At 44.4% G+C, this 22,436-nt stretch overlaps 1 protein-coding gene across 1 annotated transcript; it reads left to right on the forward strand.

Annotated features, from left to right (window-relative positions):
* Positions 1-16,459: 16,459 nt before the first annotated feature.
* On the forward strand, positions 16,460-18,211 carry LOC119171414 (iris). Its single transcript, XM_037422242.2, has 2 exons — positions 16,460-16,545; positions 16,978-18,211. Exon 2 carries the CDS (start codon positions 16,996-16,998, stop codon positions 18,121-18,123), a length of 1,128 nt encoding a protein of 375 aa, XP_037278139.2. The 5' UTR covers positions 16,460-16,545; positions 16,978-16,995; the 3' UTR covers positions 18,124-18,211.
* Positions 18,212-22,436: the final 4,225 nt, after the last annotated feature.

Here is a 22,436-nt window from a genome sequence, read left to right on the forward strand (position 1 = left end):
CGGCGGGAGCTACGCTGAAGTCGGAGATCGCGAGGGCACAACCGTCCAGCTTGAAATCCTGCGAGCGAATGCCTTCTAGAAACGTTGGCCCGCATGTGGCGCGGAAGCGCTGGTTTCGAGGCTACGGGGTCGCTTCGATCGTGCGTTGCGAATTGCAGCAGGGCAAACGCTGTTCTAAAACTCATATGACGCCCGCAACGCCCGCAGCGCTTGCAAACGGTATTCTAAAACTCCCTAATACCTTGTTAACCGCGAGAGGCTGGATACGTAGAGCCATCTGGAGGCGCAAAAAAGAACCTGACAAGCAGGAAACGTCTTCTATTTCTCCCAACTTATTTCCTTTACTCATAAACTTAACATCATCCTCGATCGTTGTTCACTGGCAGACTGTTTTTTCTTAGATTTTTCCAAAGCGTTTGAAAAGGTATCACACAAGCTATTACTTCTTAAACTAAGCAAATTAAACCTAGGTCGCGATCTTTTAACATGGCTGGAGCACTTTCTCTGCAACAGAACGCAGTTTGTTTCCGCCAGCAATTCTAACTCCCCTTCTAGCACTGTTTATTCCGGCGTCCCTCAGGGTTCAGTTTTAGGTCCAATTTTGTTTTTATTATATATTAATGACCTTCCGTCTTGTGTTTCTTCTAACATTCACTTATTAGCGGACGACTGTGTAGTATTTCGGGAGATTAACGATATCAATGACGTTCACACTCTGCAGACTGACATGAACGCAATTTCAAACTGGTGTGACACGTGGCTAATGGACATTAAGACTACCAAATGTAAATCAATGCGAATTTCTCGGTCCTTATCTAAACCTGTTACGTACTACGTTTACTCTTCCTCTCTCGAGTCAGTCACTTCTTACCGCTATCTTGGTGTTCATATTACTTTCTGCCTTACCTGGTCACTCCATATTAACACGATTATCAACAGTGCTAACAGAACGTTAGGGGTATCTTAAGCGTAATTTGTCTTCCGCCCCTATGTCAATAAATCTAACGTTATATAAAACATTAGTCCATAGCAAATTAGAATACGCCTCTTCCATATGGGATCCCAGTACTGATAAACTAATCAGTTCCTTAGAGCTAGTACAGAATAACTCCGCCCGTTTTATACTGTGTAACTACAACCGTACCGCTAGCATAACGTCCATGAAAAACACACTGAACCTTCCTTCCCTTGCATCCCGTCGTCAATTTTCTCGCCTATGCCAGTTTCATAAAATATTCCATCACAGTTCTCATTTGCACAACGAACTAATACTTCCACCAGTGTACATATCCTCACTAGCAGACCACGTTCACAAAGTTGGAATCTAGCCCTGCCGAACAAGAACTTGCCTCCAATCCTTCATACCTCGCACTTCAAAAGAATGGAACCACCTTCCCGGACTAACAGCCACCGTTGTCGACCACCAACTTTTTCGTACCGCACTAGCTAATGTTGTTTACCGAGGAACCTAACAAGCCTGTACTCATTTAATCAATCTTATACTTGACCTGTATCTTTGTAACCACTCTCGTCTTTAATGCCTCTGGCCTTGAGGGAAATAATAAATAAATAAATAAATAAATAAATAAATAAATAAATAAATAAATAAATAAATAAATAAATAGCTACTCGCTGACGCAAAAATCTTGACATGAGTAAATTTGATGTCAGTGCTCCTTTAACGAGCAGGCTTCTATTAGCAAAGCACACGCAAATTTTGTGGCAATAAAGAAACGTCTGTAATCAGCCTCGCTCCCTCAGAAGCTTCAAGGCCAAGCACAACGCTACATAGTTTTTTAAATATATTGTTTTGCCTTTTAGCCTTCGCGCAAATAAAGCTATCACCACCACCAGGAGTTCAATAACTAGAAACCTAGCTGCCGTTGTAGAGAGGAAGAAGCAAGCTTGTTTTCAAGACAACATGGATCAACTTCGTAACAACTGTTAATTACCAACTATCCTAAAGTGTCCCATATTCAAACATTTTTCATCGCGATAGCAATTATATGGACACTCTCCGCTGGATTTCGCCGCCGGCGTCGACGTGGACGTCGGCGTCGATGTCATGCACCGTATATGTATACGTTATATGAACACGCAAGAACACTCCAGCGCGCGGAATCGAACGGAGACCTCCGCGTCGTGAATGCCAGGCGTTAACCACTGTGCCACCGAGAGATTTCTTTCTTTATTACCGGTTTTGCACGTGGTAAAAACGTTAATATAGGTCAATATGAACATTAATATACACAAGAGAAGCGATGATAAGACAGTCGCGGACCTATTAGTAATTGCAGTGCTAAAATTCCATTCTGGAACAAAGTCTTGTTTGAGCATATCAATGTACTGAGCAATGCTTTCGCGGAAAAGCACGCGCACCGGACGCCTGTGAGGGTCACAGTAGTAACCGGTCATTCTCGCCCGCTATAGACAATGGAGGCCAAGCAGCATTATAAGATCAAAAGGCAGTCCATCCTATTTTTCTGCTGTTAAGAACCTGATACCCAGCGAATGTAAGGGAAGTTTCTTTTTTAAATTTTTCTGTAAAAAGTCCCAGAAGTAGACCCCTCCCCAACAATACAAAAAAAAAGGTGATCTGTTGGCTTCGGCTTTCGACAGATCAAACAGCTCGAACCCCATGGCATATAAAATCCTCTATCTTCTAAAAGCGTCTGAACCGGTAACGTGCCCGTATGCAATCTAAAGAAAAAGGTTTTTGCTCTTGGCTGAATTTGAATTTTCTTAACATGCTTGAGAACATCGTTGCCCTCGCTCCTACGCTATTAATTAACCCATACATGGGAACCGGAAAAAATCATGTCGCATATGTCTTTATGCAATTTCTCTCGCCCGACCGAAAACAGGTATTCATCGGAAAACCGAACTGACAAGAAGCAGACACTGTCCGCAACTTCCTTAAATAAACCTCGCGTGGCTCCGGGCATGCTTGAGGTGCTAACCACAAAGTTAGGCAAAACACGACAAAGGCGTAACTCGCATACCGTTCTCAAGAAGGCGCGTCGAACATCTCGAGATAAAATAAAGCGATTAACTAGTCGTCGCACAAACAGATGCGACAGTATTAGTCCCCCCTGCTTAACTCTTCGGAAGAGATTCGTCCTACAACATCTTTACCAAGTAAACCCCCCATACAAACACAGCAAATATTCTATGCAGCTTTCGCACGCGCACTCGGGAGCAACGCAAAACCTGCATCACATACCATAATTTGCCCATTAAAATATGTTGCATACAGTGGCTCTGGCAAATATTGAGAGACAGTTGCCGTTCCACTGCACTGTCCTTTCGCGCGTTTCTTATATTCGTTCAGTCAAGTAGCCATTAGTGCCTTTGTAGTGTTGAAAGGGCACGCCTAGGTATTTTACTGGAGTTTTAAACCATTGAGCGTTAACGTAGATGTTTGGGGTTGTTGTCCAATATCCGTGCGACAGCACCAGGTACTTTCCCCAATTCACCCGACTTCATGTAATTTCTCCAGAATTTTTGACAACGGCAACTGTCTCTTGTACACTTTCTTTGGTGGTACAACACACTGCTACATCATCAGCGTATACCAACACTTTTAACTCGGCGTCAAGCAGTCTGAAACAGCGAATGCTTTCGTTTTTTGTTATGGCCAAGCACAAGCTCTCTATGTACAATGCGAACAAGAGTGGACTTGCCGGACAGCCCTGGCGTACAGAACGTTCCAGCCTAATGCGAGACCCCGGGATATTGTTAATGTTTAGTCGCGTTTTACAGTTCTTATACGCCAAAACTATGCCGTCTGTAATCACCGATTCAACATTGACATGTTCAAGTATACATGGAAAATAGCACGTCATGCGGGACGCAGACAAACGCCTTTTCTAAATCAAGCTGGAGGATCGCAACATGAGAATGAAAAGCACCGCAACTCTCAAAGACACAGAGCATTGTGTGTGTGTTCATCAACATTGAACACCCTTTGATGTCACACGTTTTTTGGACGTTAAACCCCACATATCAATCAATGTCACACGTTTGCTGCTCTCCAACTATTTTTGTGATAACGGGCTGCAAGCTACCTGCCATTACTTTCATGAGTATTTTGTACTCAGTGTTGGTTAGCGAAATGGGCCTATATGACAAAACTAATTTGAATTTTGCTTTTTCATCTGTCTTTGTTATTAGAATAGTGTGCGTCTCGGCAAATGACGGTGGCAATGATTTGATTGTGTTGGCTTCCTTAAAGACAGCTCTTAACATTGGTGAGACTTCTGTTTTAAAAACTTTATACCTCATCGCACCTAGACCATCAGACCCAGGTTACTTGCCCACGGCGAGATTATCTATTGCATTTTTGATTTCAGAAACGGTTATAGACCTTTCTAACGCCTCTTTCGTTTCGGGGGATAATTGTGGCACCCGGCACATGAAAGTGTCCTTGAACTTTGTAACGTCCACTAATGCGGCTGCGAAGAGAGCCTTGTAATACCGAAAGAAGGCTTCTGCGATAGTGCTGTTAATATTTAGCAGAACGTCATTTTCCACCATTTCGTCGATGTGATTACGACGCACTCGTGGTTTTTCTATTCCAAGCGCGCGCTTGGTAGGAGTCCCTTCCATGCATAGCCCACGCCTCTGCTCTCGCTCGAAGAAGGGCTCCTCTATTTTATCGGTTCTGTCATTTTGGTCTGTGAGTTGGTCTTATCGTATACGTGATATGATACTGTTTTATCTATCAGCGTATATTTAAAACTTTTCAGAATAAATTTTCAGTTGATAGTAAGCGCTTGTCCCTGTCTTCTTGTCCGCGTCTTAGTGCGCTCTCATTTCAAAGCAATCCTCTACAGCATTCCTGCTCAAATATCTCAGTTTGTCGTTTGATCATACGAATATCTTCCTTATATGCACCGGACTCCTTACTTTCTAGTGTTATCAATTTCTAAAGCGTTGTTTTGAGTTCATTTTCTTTCATTCCTTCTTCATGTTTTAAAACACTAGATATCGATATGGCTTACATTTTAACACTTTGCTTCAAAAGTTCCCATTCCGCGCCATTATTACAGACGCCTATCACTTTAATGTTCCTGATTCCCTCTATCACAGAGTTATTAAAGTTGTCATCCCGAAGTAGTTAAGCGTTAAGCTTCCACAAATCCCAACTAATTTTTTTTCTTTTTGTTTCAGTCCCACGTTACAGTGTACAATACAATGATCAGAGAAAGGAACAGGTAAGCCTGTGTAGAGAGAGAGAAATAAATAAAAGGAAGAGACAGGGAGGTTAACCTAGACGAACTGGTTTGCAACCCTGTATGGGGGTGGGGAAAAGGGTCGGAAAGAGGATAGATATAGAGAGATATAAAATAAATTAGAAAAAAATACATGCGCACACATTCAGGGAGTTCCGATCACAGTCGTTTGGACAGGCCGGTTGAACGCAAGAAGCGCAGGAGCGCCTTCACAACCTTCTTCTGCGACATAAAGTCCTGTCGGAAGCGCAGGATTCTTTCTTCCGAAAGAGGCTGACTGTCCAACTATTGCTTTTAGCCATCGCCTCCCTAACCATGTATATCCTATCAATGCGTGCGTGACTGGTTCCCTGAAAATGCGTAAAACGAACTTCACGACCTGTTTCGAGGCACTCCGCTACTTCATCCAGGTTGGAGTCATTCAGCAAATCATAAAGCACTTCAACACTTATATCTCGCAGACGGCGGTTATTAATTCTATCTTTCGCGTGACTAACTACTGAATAATATTTAGACGTAAACCGCAGCATCATGATCCGGGTCTCCTCATCACCTTGCACTTTTGTCTCCTGTATGGCTAACACGTCAATATGTTGGTCAAGTACACTTGAGCCTGCTTTTTCTTGCAGGCCAAACCTCGGACATTTAAGGTTGCAAAGCTCAATGCCAAGTCATTAGCCATCGTTACACACTAAAAAAAGGGGTAGGCGCAGAGCACATATATAGTGCTTACCGTGTACGTCTAGCTCACTGCTAGACGTATCCGGGATTAGTGGTCCGGCATCAGTTTAATGCTGGTCACTTGGAGTGCCAACCGGTCGGTCCAAGGTAGACTGGACCTCGCTCTGTGGCCCGAGCGCCGCGCCGGTGTCGCCTTCGCATGGTGGTCCCTCAACTTTGCTCTCGTGAGCGGTGGCCGCAGATTTCTCCAGCGGATCCTTAACCGCCGAGCTCGTGTTGATCCCGTGGGTCATTCCGTGCGCTGGCATGTCTCGTCTTGCCGCAGCTTGCGTCGACACGCCCGCTGGTTGGCTTAGTGCGTCTTCAGTGGAATTCTCTTGGCTGGTGTCTGTCGTAGTCGTTTCTTTCTGCTCGGGTTTAAATGCTGTGTCGTACTCTTCAGGCAAAACCGGACCGCGTTCATCCAGAGAACTAGTCGCGTCTCCTGCCCCCGTAGCCGCGTCTTCCACCTCAGCGGCTTCCATGGTCTGCTCTCCGATCTTATAGCACGTTGCAGCGTTCGTAACAGCTGCGTATGACCGGACGCACTCGGCGTCTCGATGCCCAAATCGCCGACAACTTGAACACCTTGGCACCCTGCAGTCCCACCGTACATTACCGTAGGTTCCTTTGCACCGCAAGCATTGCATAGGCCTGCCCGGCGCCACAACCAATTCTCCTGCAACGCGTACTTAGTGCGGAAGGTCCTCCACTGTAACTCCACTCTTTAACTTGAGTAGCACAGTTCTGGTCGTCGACCCTTCGTCGCTGACGCCGTTGACTCTGCAGCGTTCTCGATTCACTTTGACAATATTGCCGAAGGCCGCGAACGCCGTCCGCACATCCTTATCGGCGACTCCGTAAAGCAGCCAATCAAGCCACAGTTTTATCTGCCGGTCCTGGGGATCGACGATGAGACACCAGCGTTTTTTCACCTGAAGTTCCTTGAAAGACGGCAGTTTCTTCATCGCGTCTTCTCCGTTCAGTGTAACCGCCCAGACGTGATTAATCTGATACGGTCCGAGTGCAATGACGTCCGATTGCAGTCCAGTGGGACCCGACGCGTCTCAGAAGTCTTCAACCTTATAGAGTCTCGCTCGAATGTCTCCGTGCAAAAACACAGTATGTAAGGCAACGCGTCCTGTTGGCAGATGAGGCAGAAACACTTGGTACTCTTCAGTTGACCTGTTACGTGGCCCGCAAGGGCCGCTGTAGCCGCTCCGATGGAGCTCAGCATGTTGCGTCCGTTCACTACCGTGGGCGAAAGCAGAATGAGCCACCGAGAGGTACCTTTTTCAACGTTCAAACGACAAGCTATTCATATCTACCACCAACGATAAGGCGTTGCTACATTATCAGTAAGTTGGCGCAGTGAGCGCGCGGTGGCTCTCATTTCTCACGCGTGCTTTGGCCCGCGTAGAGGATGAGGGGGTGTATGCTCGATCGTGCGCCCTTATCTTGCAGTGGAGAGAATCGTACGTCTTGGCTAGCGTTTCAGTTTCGTCGAAACGATTCCGTTGTAGTTACAGGACACACAAAGGTCACTGAAATCGTTGCACAGCCTCGGTTCGCGAAAAGGGCGCGCTTTACAGACACAGCGAAGTAACAACTGAAACGCTTATTCGCGTTAATCTGTACCTGTGAGTACGTTTCATGCGTACTTTGTGCGTTACTGGTTACTGGAGGTTCTTACTACTGGTTACTGGGGTTTACTGGTTACTGGAGGTTACTGGAGCATCTGAACTGGCGTCTAAACAGGGACGGCCTGCCAAAGGCGTCTCTCGTCGCGTGTAAGCACGGAGTTGGATTCGGAGGAAGGGTCACGGAACGCCGTTCGTGTTTCGGGGAGCAACGCTGTTGGTACATCATTTAAAAGGTCCCTGGAAGAAGCTTCTAGCCAAGGAAACAAAGAAGACGAGAAGAGCGTTAAGAAACCGCCGGTGAAGACGCTGACTGCGAGAGCAAGACCTGGTAGTGCTATGGAGAGGAAAGCTGTAGACAATCCGTTCTCAGTGGGCAGCGAGACTGGTCCACCGGGCGGCCCCGGAGGCGTGTAGCGTTACGTTAGACGTGCTAGGTAAGCGCCATGCTCCGGGTCCACTTCACCCGCAACGCTAAAATGGCTCCTGCCGTATTCCCTATATTTGCAACTCTGAATGTTAGACGCCTTGCTTCCAGGAAGAAACAAGGCGAAGTGTATCGGTTGTTGTTGGAGGAAAATTTGGATATATTGGCAGTGCAGGAGACGAAAGTGGAGGTTGAGGAGGGGACAGAGAGCATGGTGCGAAAGTTTACGGCGGGGTATTTTGTCATTGTGAGCCATTCAGTAGGTAGATCAGGGGGATGCATTCTTTTTGTTATAAAATTGCATGGTTTGGTAGTACAGAATGTATTGCCGTGTCCGTCAGGCCGATTAGTTGTGTGCGACATTGTTCATTTTGACACTGAATGGCGAGTTCTTGGCGTCTATGCTTCAACTGCGTTGCAGGAACGTCAAAATTTCTTTATCATGTACGACAGTACATGTGCAATGAGAAGATCATATTTGGTAGGAGATTTTAATTGTGTATTGAAAGAAAGAGGTAGATCAAGCTGTCGCAAGTTCAAAGATAAAGGCAGAGATGTACTGGTGCAAGTGATTGGAGACTATGAGTTAGTGGATGGTGTAGAATGCCTGGAAATTTACCGAGACGTTAAGTTTACCCACTTTCAAGGTGCAAGCAATGCCCGACTAGACCGACTGTACATAGCAGTTGACATAACTGCACAATGTCGTTGCTATAACGTTGTTCCAATTGCCTTTTCTGATCATTGCCTAGTAGTGTGCCAGATAGGGGAAGAAAGAATACAATTGATTTTTCTGCGATCAGTGGAAAATTAACTCTTATCCCGTAAGTGACGAGTCTTTCAACGTAGCTATGATGAATGAAATCAAAGTAATTGAGGAAGCTCATGTGGAGAAAATAGGAGAAGAGTGGGACCTTTTCAAACAGCGGATCGAAATCATAGCGATTGAGTGATCAAGTGTCCTTACCTTCAAATCGAAGAAGAAAGAGAGAGCGCCTAAATTGTTGTTGCAGAAACTGACAGCCCTGGAATGTGAAAAGTCTGGTGTGTATGTCGATGATTTGCGCAATATCAAAAAGAAGCTAGAGATCTATGATGAAGAGCGCTATCAAGCGGCCCTAGTACGAGCCAGAGCAGTGTAAATCAGCTTAGATGAAAATCCAACAAAACGGGCACTAGGACTCGAGAAAAGTCACGCAAGGCGGAACCATATAGAAACTATCGAATGCAATTGTGTAGAGGCAGCAGACAATGATAGCATTGAACAGTCTTTTTTTAAGCTCTACGAGGCTCTATCCGCTACTAGACCAGTTGAAGAGACGATGTTCAGAGAGTCCTTCTTCAGTAGAAGGCCGCGGCTGTCTGATGACAGAAAAGCAGTGTTAGAACAGCCCGTATCACAAAAGGAAGCAGAAAAGGCCACAGATAAGCTCAATCCTGGTAAGTCACCGGGACCTGACGGCCTGAGTGCTGTGTTTTATATAACATTTAAGAGTGAATTATCCTGACTACTTACAGAAGTCTTTAACGCGTCATATGAACTAGATAGTCTGCCTCAGTCCTTTAGTGAGGCTCATACTATTTTGATACGAAAGATCAAAGAGAGAGAGAGAAGTTAAACTAGTTTCGTCATATCGGCCTATATAATTAACTAATTGCGACTACAAAATCTTGATGAAAGTACTAGCGCGGCAACTCCAGGTTGTCATCAAAGAATTGGTGGGGTCTCACCAAACTTGCGGTATAATGGGACGTTTCATTGTGACTAACATATAGAAAATGCGATGCGTTCTCAAGTGTTGCGACGCCACGGAAAGTCGTGTGGCCGTTCTGCAGCTCGATTCCGAAAAGGCATTTGACTGTGTCTTTCATGACCTGCTTCTTGCCATACTCGACCATGTACATGTTGGTTTGGTAATTAGAGATGGTGTGGCTTTGGTATATCGCAAGTGCCTGACACGTTTAGTAGTCAATAATACATTAGGGGCCCCCATTAGCATTAGGCGTTTAGTCTGTCAGGGATGCCCGCTTAGTCCTCTTTTGTTCAGCATCTATATAGAAACGTTATGCTTAGCAATAAGTGAAAACAGCAGCATTCACGGTTTTAGGTTGCAGGCATCAAAAGTTAAAATTCTGGCATATGCGGATGATGTCGCAGTTTGTCGCACAGACAAAGAAAGTGTGGCAGAGGTGATCACTGTAGTGAAGAGTGTCAGCAAGGCTACTTGTAGTCGGCTGAACTGGGGAAAGGGCTTGGGTTTTTGGCATGGAGAGTGGTCATCCACACCGGAATGTTTTTGCCAATATGAAGTAGGGAACGTCACCTGTCAAATACCTAGGGGTACCACTGTACTACAAAGACAATCCACTACAAAGACAATGATGACTGCTGGCAAGAACAGGCAAGAGAAGTTCAGTTGAAAGCGAGTAGGTCGCAGGGGAATCACTTATCAATGTGCTCAAGAGCTACGGTTTGAAATTTGTTCTTTGTCTCGAAACTTTGGTATAAGTGATGCAGGTGTTGAATTGTCCACGCGCCAATCTGCATAATTTCCGTCGCGTCTTCGCGGTGTTCGTGTGGGCCTCAAGTTAGGAACGAAGCAGTCGAACTAATTTATTTAGTCGTGTAAAAAAACGTGGTTTGGGACTACCACACCTATTCATAAGGCAACTCAAACAGGGTTTTTTTCTTTTTTCGTTAAGTGAGTGGTTCATTCCTGTGTACGGTGTGCCAACTGAGGCTCACGAGAGCTTTACCTGGATATGTAGTGGGCACAGACCACATGAATGGCGCTGTCCGCGGATATATCAAGGAGGTGATCTTAAGTACCGGCATTTTGTCTGTCAGATTTTCCAATGAGTACTTATTTTCAGTGTCACGCAAAAAGCTGCATAGATGTTTGTGATAAAATTTGACCCGTTCGAATGTACAGGGCCATATACAGTGGAGGTCAAGGGCGGGACATACTAAATAGGGTTAAAATAACGCAAGTGGCTCCTGCCACAACGACCTCCTTTTTCAGGATTTACACCGGCACTTTGCACGTTAAGGTATTTCTAGAAGAGCGGGGTGTCTTTCTACCTTGGGGGTCAGACTGTCTCGTTTGTAAGAAGCCAGAAACTATTGACCACGTTTTTTTTTTGCATTGCTGGGAGGGAGTGTACTTTTTGGGATGTATTGCAGAGGACAATCAAAAAGGAGTTCCCGCTAGACTCTTACAGTATCAGATTTCTGCCGATTGAAAATGAGGATGGTTTGCCATTTGACTTAATATAGTTAACAGGCTTCCACTGTTTATGGCGGGTCCGTATGGCAGGATTTCACTGTGATTAAGATGCACGACCCGCAAGAATGTACTTCCGAGAGTGCATGGAACGTACGAAAACACAGGATTCTGCTCCTGAGTGGTTGTCGAGGGTGGAACCCCTGACAGCTCTCAAGGAATTTAAAGCTAGTGTCTATTCAGTAGGACTGCCACCACTTGTTTTCGCGACCTTTACGGCATTGTTCATGTACATAGTGTCTGGAAACAGGCATTAAAGCAAAAAAAAAATGCTCCGTGGTATAGTGGATAGCACCACGCGCTGCGTATCGAGAGGTCGCTGGTTTGACGCCGCGCGACAGAATATTTTCTTACGGCTTTTTTTTTTCTTTGTGGTCTGTTCGTACGTTCCAAAAATTTTCCCGAGTAACTGCGCAGTTACGCCGAAAAGGGCGCTTTGCTCCTACAAAAGAAAAAAAAAACGATTGCAAAAGTTTGCACCCGGCACGACAAGGAGGGGCGATTTTTTCCTTGTGGAGGAAAGCTGTAGAACTGTAGAAGTGTTCGCGCCGTGTGCAAATGGCCCATCGGTGCATAAATAAACCTGTTTCCTTTCAGACGGTGCCACAGCGTACGTGGTGTAGCGGTTAGTATACGCGTATGCTGATTGAGCGGTTGTGAGTTCCAACCGCTTGTGTTTGCTGTCAATTTTCTTAAATGTGATTCTGATTGTGATGCTTGCACATTAATTGTATATCCAGTTACATGTTAAAATTCTGGCTAAATAAACCAAAATATGATTTCCCTTTTGCGATAAAATAACTCTTGCTCTCTTGAGGAGTAACCGCGAAAGGGTGGAGTAACTCCGCCGTTACCCCTAAAATTGAGCAATGGGTGGGACTGGTTAGTTACTCCTCTATAGGAGCAACTTCAATACACATATTCCGCTTTGACTTCTCGAAGTGTATGTATTTTACAACGTCGCGTCCGTGACGGAAATACGTCAGCGGAGCCGTGGTGGACCCCGGCATACAACACTTTGTGTTAAAACTTGGTGGACTTGGCGCTGCTCGTTCAGTGCAGGGTTCGAAGTGATACTTCATTGACATGAATCATATTGCGCAAATAATATTTCATGACATGTCTTGTAGCTCTCCCAGTATATTACCGCACAATGTTTGGTGAAACGCTACCAGACTGGATTGAAAACTGACAACTTCTTAGGCTCTAAATTTGTGCTACTATAGTCTCCAGGCTAAACCCCCACAATGTTCCTTATAACACCAGTTTCAATATTACGTGGTTTATTCCACGCACGCGCAGTAACTACGGTGAAGCAATGCTGCGCTTTCTCTTGCATTTCGCTTAATCGCCGTTTCATCTACTATCTGAGTGAAAGGGCATATTCGTATTAATCTTTTGTTTAATCGCCTGACTATATATTCAACATGCTGTTACTTCAACCTATAAATGTAATTTGTCTACGATTTTTTCTTTCACTGAGAAAGGTTTCACCTGCGCATGTTCTTTTTGTTTCACATGTAATAAGCATAATGATTGATTGATATGTGGGGTTTAACGTCCCAAAACAACCATATGATTATGAGAGACGCCGCAGTGGAGAGCTCCGGAAATTTCGACCACCTGGTGTTCCCAAATCTGAGCACACTGGCCTACAACATTTCCGCCTCCACCGGAAATGCAGGTGTAATAAGCACATGGGCACACGTGCAATCTGAGTGTGGTGCTATGATCTTGTATTTCTTACACTTTCAATGGTTTAGTACCTGTAGTAGAATCATTAAGATTATTGTTTTCTTTTCTGTTTCAACTTTTCACTTAATTATTTTTAGTCTTTATGCATCATTAGATTAGTAGAAACAGCCACTCAGATAGTTTGTTCAGTTCGTACATTTTCAAACATGTCGGTTATGCCGCCCATCTGTAAATTGTCGTGGTCCGAGCAATCTCATTAAAGTCAATTTGACACCGGCCTTTTTCGAAACTTATAAATGAAGTTACAAGTTCAAGTAAATATAGGCCGATATGTGTTCATTCAATAATGCATGTGCATTATTTTTAATGAACCAAGTCGGCTGACATCAAGTGTTTTAATGAAACGGGGTGACCGTCACGACCTTATGAGTGACGAAGATGATTGTACACCATGCATCTTTCAATATGTCGCAATTATTAGTAACATAGTTCACATGATCAGATGCATTATTGGTGGTTTTTATTATAGACTTCCCGCCATACATTACCGCCTGATTCAACGCTTATCATATTCGCAGTATATATATATATATATATATATATATATATATATATATATATATATATATATATATATATATGTTCACAATACTGCCAGTCTCCAAAGAGACCATATCAGGTGGGCACTACAGTATACAGTTACAAAGAGCACTTAACACTTTCAGGATCGTAAATTGGTAAATAATGTATAAAAATACAAATAAGCAACCTCGAAGCATACAATCAGCACTTATGCACACCATACACACCAAATACAAGTGAATGCTGGTTTGAATGTCACAGAAAAGCAGACATATCAAGGACGCGAAAAGACGTTATTTTCAATCCTTGATAAGAAATCGCACAATGACTGGGCATTAGTGGTGAAAGGGGTTAACAAATTCCATTCGTGGATGGCAACTGGAAAAAAAGAGTATTTAAACGCATCATTGTTACATTTATATTCTAATAGAGTACTTGTATGTTGGTGCCGGGTAGCTCGTGTTTGCGAATATTCAACGTAGTTTGAGACATCTATTTTGAAATAATTATGTAGGAGTTGATAAAGAAATTTCAAACGTACCTGCTTCGTCCGTGTTTCGAGCGTGGGAAGCCCAGAAACAGCTAGAATACCCTTCTAGCCAGTTTAAATTTGTTATGTATGAATCTTATGGCCTTCCTTTGTACCTTTTCTATTTTTTTTATGTTAGTCACGGTATGAGGAAACCATACAGTATTTCCATATTCAAGGATTGGCCTAATGAATGTTTTGTAGGCTAGTAGTTTCGTCGAGGTGGGTGCCAGATGGAGCGATCTGCGAATAAAAAATAGTTTTTGCATAGCAGAAGAAGTAACATTATCAATGTGAGCGTCCCACCTTAGATCTGATGTTATTGTTAAGCCTAGATATTTATGTCTCTGTACATTCGTGAGAGCAGCACCATTTATGTTATAGCGAAAGTTAGAGGGCTCTTTTTTCCGTGTTGTCGTCATGCATGCACATTTTTTTACGTTGATTGTCATCTTCCAATGAGAGCACCATTCTGCAACGGTATTAAGAGTCTTGTTGAGAGAGAGGTGATCTTCTTGATTGCTAATTTCTTGATAAATGATACAGTCGTCTGCGATTAACTTTATTTTACTATGTATATTAGTAGTTATATAATTTATATAAACGAGAAATAACAAGGGTCCAAGCACGGAGCCCTGGGGCACTCCTGACGTCACTGGTACAGTGTCTGATGCAAAATGTTCAAAAATAACAAACTGGAATCTATTAAACAAGAAATCTTGAACCCAAGCAATAATTTCTCCATCTCCGATAAGGCTTCTCAGTTTAGCTATCAGCTTTGTATGACAAACGCAATCAAATGCCTTGGATAGGTCGAGTAGGATTATGTCAGTTTGGCGGTGATTGTTAATGCCTAGCGCGAGGTCGTGTATTACTTCGGTTAACTGTGTTATGGTGGATCAACCTTGGCGAAAACCATGCTGGTTATTGGACAGAATGCCTTCTTGTTCTAGAAAAACGGTTATATGTTTTAGAATGATATGCTCGAGTAGTTTACATGCCGTGCTGGTTAGCGATATTGGTCTAAAATTTCTTTCAATGGATTTATCTCCTGGTTTGTGTATCGGAATAACTTTTGCTATTTTCCAATCTTCTGGTAGATTGGATGTTGAGAGGAATTTCCGAAAAATAATTCCCAGGTATCTGCTGCACCACTGTGCGTATAGTTTAAAAAATTGATTTGGTATATTGTCCAGACCACAGGCTTTTTTGGTGTCTAGGCCAAGCAGAAGATTAAGAACACCGGCGTCTGTGATAACGAGTGGCTGGATAGTGGGACCAGGCCGCGGATGTAAGACCGGCATGACACCATTATCTTTATTGAAGACAGAACGGAAGAATTGGTTGTATCTGTTGGCTTTATCTTTTTTTTTCAATGGACGAAAGCTTAGTTGTGAGTGTGTTTTTTTGGCTGAAGTGGTTCCAAAATCTATGTGGGTTGTTTTTTAAGAAGCTGGGGAGTACAGTGTTGAAATAATGACTTTTCGCTTCTCTGCATTTCTGTTTAAAGGTTTTTACTGCAAGCGCTAGCCTGGAAGCGTTAGATGGGTTGGTGCCTGGTACCTTGTTTGCCTTCCGAATCCTTTTGAGTTGGCGTTTTGCATGTATTACTTCACGTGTAATCCATGGGTTATTTTTTAACGGTTTTTTTAACCACACAGGAATAAAATGTGTTACACAGTGCGACACTATATCTTTGAAACACAACCAGACATCGTTTACATCAGACAAGGGATCTGAGGCCAATTCCGAAAACACTGGGAATTTATGAGCCAAGTAGGTTTGTGTATATATATATATATATATATATATATATATATATATATATATATATATATATATATATATATATATATATATATATATATATATATATATATATATATATATATATATATATATATATATATATATATATATATATATAGCCAGCATGCTCCCTGGCTGACATTATGCATTAGGCGGTATATGTGATTAAACCTACTACATATACCACATAATGCAAGGCAGGCAGCGCGCTGGCTAGTAGCACTTACGCAAACGAGGCTAACGAAGTGTACGCCACAAAGTCTGCTACATTCAAATTGATTTATTAGTTGAATAAACCGCCAATATTTCTATGGTATGTCATCCTAGTAAAAATACCTTTGTCCATTGAGACGTTATGAAAAATAGCGTAAGCTAGAATTAGGATTCATCATAATTAACGTTTCAGTGTTATTGCATCTGTAACCTGTGTTAGCACTTTAAAAATGATAAATTCAGACAGTATGATCCGCCCGACTCTTGGCCGATCCATCTGAGTGGGTAAATTACTTCATCCAAGGAGCGTCACCATCATCACCGTTAAGAAAACAATTCAGCCATTCTACCAGTTAAACTACTACCGACAATAAAGGTCAACAGCAGCGGACTTCTGCTAGCTCCAACAAAGGTAAGCATCTTCACAGTCTACTGACCGAATTAACTGTTTATATGTACTGAATAAATTAGCCTATTGTCATTATTAGTATTGAGTTATGTTGAACGGCTTTAATAGAGTTTCACTCACTGTGCTTACGTGGCTGTTGACGTTTAGCAGACGTGTAAAAAAAAAAACGTACGTACACTTCAATTTCCTTTATATTGTATTCCATACTTTCCTGTGCGTGTGAAAATACTTCCGTGCGCCTTGCGCACCGAAAAAAAAACTTCGAATTCTCTTGCGAGAATAATGAGTTCTTTCCATGTGCGTTACATAAGTAACGGGGTAATTGTATTTAAGTACGGATTCTTCCAATGTACTCACCTACGCGTTTGTGTGCCTCGTAAGCTGGGTCATAGGGCAAACCCTAAAGCCCAATTTATGTATATGGCTCTTTCGCAGGACTTGGACACCAAAGCCATGCCAAAACACCTTAGTCGCATGATTGTACACTTCTCAATAGACCTGCACCGGGAGCTGCTCAAGACTAGGGACCAACGCAACAACACCATCTATTCTCCATACAGCGTTGCGACAGGTCTCTCCATGGCCCTCGCCGGAGCACGTGGCAAAACCGCCGAAGAGCTCCTCTCCGTGATCCGAACAAAGGATGAAAATGTTCACGATAAGTTTGCGTCCTTTTTCCCGAAGCTGTCGAATCAAAAGCTGCAATTCTACGTCGCCAACAGAATCTACAGCGATCTGAAATTTCCAGTCGTTGATGAATGCGCGGTCTTCCTGAACTCTACGTACTCGTCCAACATCGTGTCTGTGGACTTCCAGAACAAGAGCGAAAGCGTCAGAGTCCAGATCAACGACTGGATAAAGGAAGCCACCGGTTCCAAGATAACGGACCTCCTGGCTCCGGGAAGTGTGGGCCCTACGACCAGCGTGATACTGGTAAACACCATATATTTCCGTGGCCTCTGGGAGTCACCGTTCTCGGCCGATAAGACGTCACGCCGAGATTTCAACGTCAACGCCTCTACGAAAGTGCAGGTGGACATGATGTGCCAGAAAGAGGATTTCGCCATCACTCACAGTGAGGAGCTCGCGGCCAGGGCCATCGAGATGCCTTACAAAGGCGGCAGGGCATCCATGGTTGTACTGCTACCTGATGCAATCGACGGTCTGTCCTATCTAGAGCATCATCTATCGCATCACAAGCTGTCGGCGATCTTGGCGGATCTCAAGGAGACACCAAACGTCGAACTAAGCATGCCCAAGCTCCTGCTACGGCAGAGTTTCTCTCTGAAGAACACCCTCATGACAATGGGGGTCAATGACCTGTTCACGGAGAAATGCGACCTCTCCGGCATGTTCAAGGCGGGAAAGCCGTCGGTGTCTGACATAATCCACGAGGCATACCTGCAGGTGGACGAGGAAGGCACGGAGGCTGCTGCTGCCACCGCTGTTGCGGGTGCCGGGTCTGCCGCGCCAGCAGCAACACAGACGACGGAGTTCCTGGTTGACCATCCATTCATGTTGTTCATATTGAGGGGCAAGTCCGATATGGTCCTGTTTATGAGCTCCGTGCGAAATCCTTGACATTTTTTTTTTCTTTCCTGTGCCGATTCCCGGTGACAGAAGTCGGGAATCGACTTTCGTCAATTGATTGCAGCTTTGGACATGTGGCCTTACCACAAGAGTATAAATAAATTGGGAACGTGCCACACGCGCGGGAGTATCCACTTGCTGATTATTTCATAACGTACACATTGTACAAGCCCATAACCTATAGTGAACAGCGGATAACCTAGTGAACAGCGATGACCTGCTTCTACCCTCTCGTAGTATTTAACAGCTCAAGAAAAATTGGGGGACCCCTAAGCTAATAGTTGAACGCAATAGCGATATCTTGTCCCTAGTGCGTACTTCAAACATTTAGTTCATGAAGTCTTTTAGAAGTTACTAGACACCCACTACCTGAGGCGCAGTAAAGTGTGCCTTTTGTATTGGGTAACCGGCTTAACGCGACAGCGTTGACGAAGTCGTTTCGCAGAAATTCCGGTGTTGGCGTCAGCGTCGTTGAATGTGAGTGAAAAATCATCTTGTGCGTTACTGAAAAATCGAGAAATTTAAAAAAAAAACAATAAAAAATTCTGGGTAGGGCTGAGGCTCGAACCCGGGTTGTTTGCGTGGTAAGCAACTCTTCGACCACAGAGCCACACGTCTGCATGGAAATCCAATGACAATCACTTCCTCTGTTTGTGAAGAATGTCAGTTATATTACATTTCCAAACACACGCATCTTGAATACTTGCTTCACAATGCAACGTGCAATATGACAATATTGCATGGTACAAGCGTACACTGTGATCGGGTGTCAGAACATGTGATTATCGTGACTTCATTGTTTAAAGCGAGCCACCCTCTACAAAAGGCACACACGTTACTACGCCTTTTCCCTTAAGGTCACGTAGTGGATGCATAGCAAGTTCGAAAAGGTTTCAAGTGGCCTAAGCCCAGGCCACGAGTTTCCCGGAGTTAATAAAGTGGTTACCACCACCAACGCCACTATTGGGTGTGGTTTAAAGCATGCTACCCATTACACAGAATGCAGCAGTATGCGAAAGCTTCACTGGCACGAGCCACTTTGAATTCATTACGCATTAGGGACAGGACATCACTATTGCGTTCAATTCCTAAAGGCGAAGCTTAAGGATCCCCCTATTCTTTCCATTTTTAGGGGCGAAGCTCCTTATGGCGTGGCTTGTGCGTCTCTCGTAGTACGTAACCACCAGTGGCACATACCCGAAATAGGTATAACATTTGACCTCCAAAGTGGTGCCGGTGAGAGATTTCTTCTGTGCGTTGTTTAACAATAAAAAATAGTGCTCAATGTACATGCCAATGGCTGCTAATGGGGAATGAGAGACAGGAGCATTCGGCTTTTAGTCAACGCGCACGCTGTGATCCCCATTAGCAGCCATTGGCATGTACATTGAGCACTATCGGGCAAGAAAGGGTTGCTACATTATACTCGCTGGGTGTAACCTCCTTAGTTTTAGAAAGGTTTAGCGAGCGTTGAGCCGCAGCGCCATGAATACAATGAACTAGTATATACCATGAATGAATTCGAGGTGGTTAAAGGGGGGAAGCAGATACGAAGCGCAAGCCGTAAGAAATTAAAAGCTGAATCCTCCTGTCTCTCATTTCACATTAGCAGCCCCTGGCATGTACATTGAGCACTATCTGACAGGAAAAGGTTGCTACGTTATACTCGCTGGGCGTAACCTCCTTGGTTTTAGAAAGGTTTAGCGAGCATTGGGCCGCAGTGCCATGAATACAGGGAACTAGTATATACCATGAACTCAAGGTGGTTGAAGGTGGGAAGTTGATTGATTTGTGGGGTTTAACGTCCCAAAACCACGATATGATTATGAGAGACGCCGTAGTGGAGGGCTCCGGAAATTTTGACCACCTGGGGTTCTTTAACGTGCACCCAAATCTGAGCACACGGGCCTACAACATTTCCGCCTCCATCGGAAATGCAGCCGCCGCAGCCGGGATTCGAACCCGCGACCTACGGGTCAGCAGCCGAGTACCTTAGCCACTAGACCACCGCGGCGGGGCGAAGGTGGGAAGTAGACCCGAAGCGCAAGCCGTAAGAAAGTGTGCGTGTGCCACTTCTCGTTTAGTCCTTGGAATGTCCACTGAATGGCGGTGCTTCTATATGGGGAATATATGATAAAAAGATGCGAGATGGTGGGACTTGGAGTGTTGAATAAATGGACGAACGGACACACAGACAAATGCATGGATGGACGCATGAACGGACGCAGGAGCGGATGCATGAACGAACGCAGGGATGGGCGCACGAACAGACGCATGGACGGTCACACAGACGGACGCATGGACGGACGAATGCTTCGCCCCACTCTCCATCATTCCCTCCGTGAATATGCTGCCATTTTTAACATTTGTGAATGCTGCACTATTGAATGGCCGCCTGTGGCGTCTCTTCCAAAACTTTCCCCCTCCTCCAGTGTAGGGTAGCCGACAGCGCTCAGCGTTGGTTAGCTACTCCCCTCTATTTTATCTCCTTTCTACTTTTTCTCTCTCACGCTTTCTCCTCACCCGGCGTAATGCCCACCAAAGGCTTCTTATACATGTGTGGCTTGCACTTAGTAAGCCGCCATCATGCTTATTTGCTTAGTCCGTGGTAATCGTGCACTGAGCATTGAGAGATTTTTGTGAAATTTTAACATTACAAGGGACAGGCGCCTTTTTACGCTTTAATGCTGTTTTACCGGTCCCTTAGGCACGTTGCCCTTTTTTTTTTTGCCTCCCGCTATACTGTAATGCAACGATTGTTGCCTTGAGTAAGCTGGTGGTAAGCCTCACTAAAGAAAGGAAATTCGCAAACGGGATTTCGCTCAAGAGCGTTATCTGCGTTTTTATCGCAGTTGTATATGGTGACCTTACAAGGGGCTTGACTCATAGACGTTCCGACAGGGAAGGTGGCTCCACATCATCTATAAGACGGCACGGGCGTAGTTGGGGGGTCAGTTCTGCTTGCGTATATCTACATAAAAATGCACACACGAACATACTAAAAGCATGGCTGAACCCCTCCACCTCTCACGAAAAAATATTTCTGTTATACGCTTCTGTAAAAAGTGGTGGCCCCATAGGTAAGCCTGTAATCAGTCATTGCTGTCCCATCAGTGATTAAGGTGAAGCCTATGAGCATGCAGGACTTTGTGGATAATGGCGGCCAACCACTCCTCACGTTGCATTGCAAGAACAGTTTACATTCGACCTTTATCTAAGGAAAGCAGAGTGCCAAAGGCAAATCGCATAGTGAAGAGTACGCAATCGCTTCATTAACATTCCCTCATACATTGGTAAGGTTTCTTTCTGTCTAGACAGATCTTGGGGGAGGGTGGGGGAGTAACTATTCAATAGGTGAATCGGGAAACCTTGCACACGCCTATGGCTTCACAAAAAATGCAACGAGCTCGAAAAAGCCCAGCAGCAATAGTTTTGAACCCGGCATGTTAAGTCAAGGAAAAAAATAAAACAAATAAAAATGATGTCACTAGTGTTTTAAATTTTTTAGTGATCGATTCGGGAGGAGATGATCTCCTTCAATGGACCCATTCGATATTTACTTCTAAGAGCGTTGCAGGGCCTCTTTAAATTTAATCATGGCCGGAATGCAGATGAGAGTTGGCTTTCCTTCTTGCGCAGATATCTACTCCGTCTATGGTAAGATATACTTAGCAACATTTAGAAGTTGCTGTACACCATGACTGCCCGTAGTATTTTCAACAGGTCATGAATATTATAAGACGCTGACTGCAGTCCTGTTAAACAAACGTGGACAAGCGGCCAGATACGGTGGACACGCTGTAGCTTCTGCGCGGTAGCCATTCCGTCTGACCCTGGAGCTTGCACAGCAAAGGCCACGGTTATTTCATCTCACTCACTGAGTATCATCTCTGAACGCTCCGTTGGCTTCGAGCTGATGGCGCAATGTTCAAGCTCAATCGCTTCGTCTTATTAAACTTTGAACAATTATTGGTCACCTCATGGGGGCGAAAGGCATAATGTGCACCCTACACATGGCGCTTGCCTTCGCGCGCTGTTTTATCGACGGAGGTATATCCCTACCACGGTCCACGGTGTAAGCACCGTGATTCTGACACAAAACTTCCTCTATTGTGACGAGAACGGCAACGTTCAAGTGTGCGACGCAGAACGCCAAATACTGCGAATATTGTTGAGTTTTTTTTTATTACAGTCGGTCAATAAGACTACAGGCCTGAAGTAGTACGCAGAAACAACGGTGCACTATTTGCTCGCCAAGCACTAAAATCACCCTGCGAGATGTGGATGCATACACGGTAAAGTGC

The sequence above is a fragment of the Rhipicephalus microplus genome, chromosome 4 (assembly GCF_043290135.1).
Source record: "Rhipicephalus microplus isolate Deutch F79 chromosome 4, USDA_Rmic, whole genome shotgun sequence".
NCBI classification, from domain to species: Eukaryota; Metazoa; Arthropoda; class Arachnida; order Ixodida; family Ixodidae; genus Rhipicephalus; species Rhipicephalus microplus.

Bases quoted from the DNA above. Each gene is read 5' to 3' on its own strand.
- LOC119171414 (XM_037422242.2), top strand. From the start codon at position 16,996: ATGCCAAAACACCTTAGTCGCATGATTGTACACTTCTCAATAGACCTG.